This window comes from Phaenicophaeus curvirostris, chromosome 16 (assembly GCF_032191515.1).
Source record: "Phaenicophaeus curvirostris isolate KB17595 chromosome 16, BPBGC_Pcur_1.0, whole genome shotgun sequence".
Classification (NCBI taxonomy): Eukaryota; Metazoa; Chordata; class Aves; order Cuculiformes; family Cuculidae; genus Phaenicophaeus; species Phaenicophaeus curvirostris.
The window spans coordinates 4,749,274-4,755,899 of NC_091407.1; the positions used below are offsets into that span (position 1 = coordinate 4,749,274).

Genomic DNA, 6,626 nt, shown 5'->3' on the forward strand with positions numbered 1-6,626 from the left:
TCTTTAGCATTAAGAGCAGTGCATTTGTCAACGCAGATTTCTCTTTCTTGTACCTGAATGGGTAAACAAGTTTCTGAATCCCTCCCGGTGTTTTAAACAACTGTGTGGTTATTTCTTTTAATGGTGGTTGAGCTGGGGATTTGGACTGGGTGTTTGGTATTTTCATCCTACTTTTCATCTCCGAGATTCTTGTAACCTGAAAATCTTGTTTTGTTTTTCCAGTTGCAATTTCTGAGCAGTTTTGTCCGGAAGACTGTGCTCAGGTTATGACGACTAATCCCAAACCGAACAAGGCATTAAAGGTAGGGAGGAATGCTGAGTGGGTGATGCTGGGTGGCAGGGGAGGCTGTTGCGGAACCTTTGTGACATTGGTCATACATGACTGTTCTTTTTCATTCTGACAGACTCTGACAAATGGGCATCAGTACAATTTATCACTATCTGCAGGAAAGGTTAGGGTAGAAGAATACTGGCAGTATACAGAAAAGTCTGAAGTCTCTGGGGTGGAGGCTAGAGAATCCCAATTGCTATCCAACAGTCTTTTGACTATAGCTGGTATTGGCAGCGTCCTGAAACCAGTGCTCCCAGGCCTGTCAGTGAAGTACTTCTCTGAGGACTGGTTGGTACTGGGGAAAGGATGTGTTCAGCTGATGTATCAGATCTGTGAAACAGTAAATGATTCGGACTGGCTTGGTGGTGATCTTTGCATGGGTTGTGCATGCATTGTTGGAGTTTCTTTTCAGTGTCTTAGCTCTTTGTTCCAAAAATCCTGGAATAAGACTTCTGAAAAGACAAAAGGATGATGTCTTAAACGTCCTGAATATCATTGTGGTAGAAAAACAGCTTGAGAAAAAGGCACAAGGCGTTGATGTCTTTCTCACATAACTTCAGTCTGGCCTGTGCACCAGGAAAACCAAAGCAGGCGGTGGCCCCTGACGCCAAGCAGGATTGGTTTTGTTCACTACTTGCATGAGCAGTCTTCAATGAAAAGCCACGAAATGGTGAATTAATCCTTGCATACAAGTGGCTAATCTGCTTTTGAGATGCCATGCTGGTGTCCCAGCATTATGCTGGGAAACGGTGTCATCTTTAGCATTCAGTATGAATTCTGGGTCCTGACAAAGGAACACAAAGGGTTTCAATCTGCTTTACATTTATCTCCTTAAAAATCTTACTGTTAGTTCACACTGGCTGGTTAAGCCTCACTGCTTTCTCTGACTTAAGAGGTGACCCAAACCCAGATGACAGCAGTGCTTGAATCTCTGCCATGTTTTACCCAGATGTTTTAGTGCTGCAGGTGCTCTCTGCAGTGCTTCAGGGTTGTTTTCCGTGTAGGGATGTCATGCTGCTGAGGGGTGGCCTGTCTCTCTTCACTGTCCGGAACATCTGTTCGCGTAGGGTTGCTGCTACCCCCATGCTGTTGGTATTTGCAGGTAAAGGAGGAGTCAGGAGAGAATGCCCCAGTGCTGAGTGATGATGAACTCGTGTCAATGTCCGTACGGGAGCTGAACCAGCACCTGAGGGGTCTAACCAAAGAGGAGGTCATCCGTCTGAAGCAGCGAAGGCGCACGCTGAAGAACCGAGGCTACGCTGCCAGCTGCCGCATCAAGCGTGTGACTCAGAAAGAGGAGCTAGAGAGGCAGCGGGTTGAGCTGCAGCAAGAGGTGGAGAAGCTGGCCAGAGAAAACAGCAGCATGAAGCTAGAGCTGGACGCCTTGCGCTCCAAGTACGAAGCACTCCAGACCTTTGCTCGTACTGTGGCGCGAGGGCCTATTACCCCCACCAAAGTTGCCACCACCAGTGTCATCACCATTGTGAAATCAGCTGAAATCTCATCCAGTTCTGTGCCGTTTTCAGCAGCGTCCTAGTGCCCTCGGTGCGGGGAACTAGCAGCCTTTCAGAAGGGAGGGGAAGAGGCTCTTATGCATTGTTCCAGAGTCCTTGGTCACGTCAAGAATTGGCATTTTAACAGTTCTCTTCCAAAAGTGCAAAAAATAGAAAAAAAGAAAAGAGAAGAAAAAAACCAAAAACCAAACCTACAAAGGGAACTTAACTGGCTGCTTCTGTCTGGGCTCAGTGGCTCCATCAACCTCTTGTGTCCAGGATTAGAGCTCTGTATGCAGTACAAGTTGCAAGATCTGCTTCCCCCTGCCTCCCCAAACCTCTCTCAGCCGTGGGCAGCTTTCCAGCTGGGAGAAGATGCCTGAGGAGCCTGCAGAGTCTTTGTGAATGATGCTCAAGAGCCAGGAAACAGATGGACTGTAGAAATCATCATGTGAGATGAATGTATGGGAAAAAAAAAAAGAGTTTCTTTTAGTGGCATCCTACTCCCTGTAAGAGGGGTCCCCCCCTACTTTCCCCACTTCTATCTGATAATACAAGGGCAGGGATATAGGCTGTGAGTGGATGGGAGTGGGAGGACGATGGAGACTAATGCTTGTGTCTGACCACACCCATTAGGAATAACCTTTTGTTTTCAATCCATGCTGTTAAAATATGGAAAAATATATATTTTACATATTTTAATATGCTCCATTACCTGTGTGGCCTATAAAAACTACATTGCAGCCTCCTTATTCCAAGCCCAAGATTCCCGATAGTTCCTTCCCTAAGGTGTGCCTGTGAATTGGGTATATTTATGCAGTTTATTTCTTCCAAATGATCCGCAGGCTTGAAGTAGCAGCTTTTTTTTTTTATTCTGGATTCACTGAAGCTTAAGGGAAGGAGGCACAGTAAATGCTGTGAAGAGCTGTGTGATGGGGAGGAGGGGGATAGACGAGGAGGAAAAATGCTGCAAGTATTGCCAGGTGGAGGCAGAACTGGCTGCAAGAGATGGGACAGTTCTGCTGGGTTCAGCACTATGAGAAGGGGTTTGTGCAGAGTATTTAGGAAAGATGTTTTTAAAGCACTGAATTGTAACTAGAGGGCAATAGCGTTCAAATGGGAGGAGAGAACTTATGGAACCTCCTCTTTGACAAAAGCCTTGGTAGGTTAGCAATGAACACCCCTGCTTGAAGAGCTGGGCTCACCAGTCTTTGATGACCAGAGAAGGGCTACGGGGAGGTCAGATGGGAGCTGGAGGAGTCTCTTCCTCTCCATAGCATGTCAGGTGCTGAAGTTGGGATCCAAAGAGGACAGTGTACAGCCCTCAGTGTTCAGGCAACCTGTGTGACTGTGACCCTGAAACTTGATGCTTTCTTTTGGGAATGGGTGAATTATCCCGAGTGGCACACGGAGGGCAGGATGAAAATTGGTGCGTATGGAGATGGAAGAATTGGGATTGTCAAGTTGTTCGTATGGCTCTGAGTAATGGTTTGGGAGAGAGTTTTCTGGCTCCGCAATGGGCAGGAAGTGGGAAGCCAAAAGGAGAGATTCTGCTGTGGCGCAGCAGCGCTGAAAAGACAGATGTTTCCAGGTCACTGTAAAAAAAAAAAAAAAAAGCTATGTTGGTGTTTGTGTTTTGTTGTTGTGTTTTGTTTGTTTTGGGTTTTTTTAAGTAGGAAAGAAAAGGGACTGAGTTTTGCAGGGCAGATCAGAGGTTAGTGGAATGGACGATGCCTGTTGTCATGCAGGTGAGACGAGAATGAGATTGCTGAAGTTTAAGATGAGAGGAGCTTAGATAATTTAGGCTCCAGAACAGAAAACAAAGATCACGGAGAATCATGAGTGTTTTGGACTGAGGGAGGATGATCAAGTGCCAGTATTGTTGCAGAGGGGACAGTGAACTGGCATCTGACACATGGTGTAATTTGTTGAGGTTTTGCCTTGCCATGAATGGCAGGAAGTTTGTAGAAATTTAGTGAAGCCCTACTTGCCTTTGGAAGAAGTTGTTAGCTTGCTTTTTCTTTTTTTTCACCTTGTCATTGGAGTCTCTGGATTTCCCAGGAGGGTCCTTTGTGAAATAGGTTAATGAAAAGAGAAACCTCAGACTGGGTTCTCATTCAGTCCTCAGCATCAACATCCGTGACCTTACTGAGCCAGAAAGGGTGTAAGTGAAATGCTTCCTGAAGGCCTGTTACCCCTGCCAGATCCACGTGTTATGGAGGGGAGCAGGGAGTTTCCTTCAAGTGATTTTTCCAGCACGTAGAGTTTGGATGACACTTAGCGTTACCTCATTTCTCCTCCACTCCCTCCCTATCTCCTAACAGGCAGATTGGTGTCCTGTGTATCAGTACCAGTTATTGACTCCCACAGCAGAAGCTGAGGAAGAGAAAGATGTTACTGTCATTTCCCGGTCCTCTCATGTTCTCCAGCTCACAAATATTGGAAACTTTCCCAGACCTTACAGGTGCCTCCGAAAACAGGCAAAATGGAGACTCCTGGCACTGTTGGAGCTTTGAATGAAAACTTTAATGAAAAAGGCCAGTTGACTTGAAAATGCTCAAATGCTTCCAGTCTTTAAAACAGCTCCAGAGCTCCATAACATTCCTGGCTAGATAGGAACACCCTCTGGCTTCCCTTGACCCCCTCACTGGGGAAATCAGACCAGTTGCACAGAGGGGGATGGAGGTCGAACTTTGTTCTGTGGGGTCTTCTTGCTGTTGGAATGAGTTGAGAAACATATCTTTACGTGGCACTTCCCTTGCAGCCAAGTATTTCTTTTTTTTCCAGTTCTTGGAAGGGTGCCAAAGGCTTGTCCAAGTGACCACTAGTTTAGTGCCAGTAGGCGCTTAAATCTCTGGTCACTCGGTAAAGAACAAGAGGCCTGGGTGTTGTTAAAGCTGTTGATACCATAGCCATGGTAGGTAATCCATATTGGATATCCATAAGGACCACGTGGAAATATTTAAAGAGAGAGAAATATATATATAAATATATAATTATATACATTTTATCGTACAGATTTTTTCGTAAAAAAAAAAAATAATTTTTTTTCCAAGTTTGATACTGTAAATCTTTATTAAGAGAAATTGCCAGTCCAGGGCTCCCTGGGTGGTGACCTGGAGGGGAATGAAATGTCCTGGCTAAACTTCCACAGAGGGATCAGAATTGCAAGGTAACGTGGAGGGAGGAATGACCCAAAAGCTGTTGACCGTGTTGGAGATCCAGCTCCTCCACCCTCCACCCTGGAGGGCCCTCCAGCTTGGGGTTGTCGCATTGCATTCCTCTGGGGTTTGGTTTGTTTCTGTTGTGTCTTTGTTTTGTTTTGTTTTTTTTTTTTCTCTTGTCTTGCACTTGCAAGCCTGACACCCAGGGCGAGCACCGCGTGGGGAGCCGGCTGCTGCCCGCGGAGTCGCCCAGAGAGCTCCGGCAGCGCTCCCCACAGCCATACCTCTCGCTTGTCTCTCTGCTGCAGTAGTTTGGATACTGGGGCTCCCTTCTTTGCCCCTCTTAATTTGTCCCCTCCCTGTCCCGCTGAGGAGCGGGTGCTCTGGGTTTGAACGCTGGGATCCTCTCCCTTGGACCTGGTCTTTGGTTGCCCTCATCTGCAGTGTGACGTGGGAACCGTGGGCTGGGCAGGAGGCAGGAGACGATGAAAGTGTTGGGCAGGGACTGGAAGGGCCACCTGTGTTCTTGTCGCCGTGTTTGCTGTGCTCTCCATTGGGAGTGGGGAACCTTTTCCTCCAGGCCAGCTCCACATCCCTTTGAAGCAAGTCAGCGTTCTCCGCTCTTGCCCAACTCTACCATCTGCCGGAGGAGACCGAAAAGCGCAAGGTTAGAGACGTGGGTGACACAGGGGACAGCTGGGGAGGGGACAAGGTGCTGGTGGGTGAGCTGTGGCAGGGCCACCACGGGAGCCTGGAGCGATCAGGCCACTGGACGGCTCAGACCCAGGGAGGAGGGTAAGGTGGCATTTTTTTCTCTCTCAAATCATTTAAACTCCATTGTCATGATTGTTTTTATTTTAAAAAAGAAACAAAACAAAAACAAAAAACCTTTTGTAACGTGGATTTGTTTTCCTTTGTCTGTATTTCAGTCTGCTGGGGTGTTTCTGTAGATGGTGGATACTTGCTTTCATTTTTTTAATGATAGAAGTCTTCTGTTTTAAGTTGTTTTTTATCACCAGCTCATTCTATCCTCTGTGGTTACTCAGTAATTTCATTTCAATATTTATTTTTGTGCTGCTTTTTTATTATAAAATAAATTATTGATATACCAAGCAATGTGGATTCCTATTTGTAAGGCGAATAGCCCTGTGTATGTGTCCATTACTTTCTCTTGACAGCCACAACGTAATTTATTGCTGTAAATTTAGCTGCAGTGACTGGTTTTTTTGTACCTTTCCAATAAAGCATTTTCTGGTTTCAGACTTGCCCTGGTCTATGGTCAGCGTTTTGGAGCTTGAATTTCTCTTCAGTGGAGTGTTTTCCTTGGGTTTCTTTGCCTGCGTACAGCTGCCTGTCAGCCGTGCTGCTGCACGATGTGGTTTTGGGAGGCTGGGCCAAGGTGAGCGCGGTGGCTGCTCGGGCTTTGTGAACGTCTGACCCGGCACAGCCAGCTTGTCCATCCCCAGCCTTGCCGTGGTGCTTCCTTTGTGTATGTGGAACGTGCCCAGTGGATAGCGCTTGCCCAAGCTGCTTGTCTGGTAGATCTCATGCTCAGACCACATGTATCTGTTCCTCCAGCTGGGGAATATAGAATCGGGGGGTGTTTGTGGTAGTTCAGGTGGGGAATGATTGCTAAGC

General features: G+C 46.8%; 1 protein-coding gene across 6 annotated transcripts in view; it reads left to right on the top strand.

The window, feature by feature from the left end:
- MAFK (MAF bZIP transcription factor K) overlaps nt 1–6,261 on the top strand; it is a 14,389-nt gene extending 8,128 nt beyond the window's left edge. For all 6 annotated transcript variants that reach the window (XM_069870489.1, XM_069870486.1, XM_069870484.1 and 3 more), the window contains exons 2-3: nt 223–302; nt 1,434–6,261. In XM_069870489.1, coding sequence (XP_069726590.1) covers nt 267–302; nt 1,434–1,868 — 471 coding nt within the window. In that variant the 5' untranslated portion in view covers nt 223–266 and the 3' untranslated portion in view covers nt 1,869–6,261. The remainder of the gene's footprint in view (nt 1–222; nt 303–1,433) is intronic.
- The last annotated feature ends 365 nt before the right edge of the window (nt 6,262–6,626 follow it).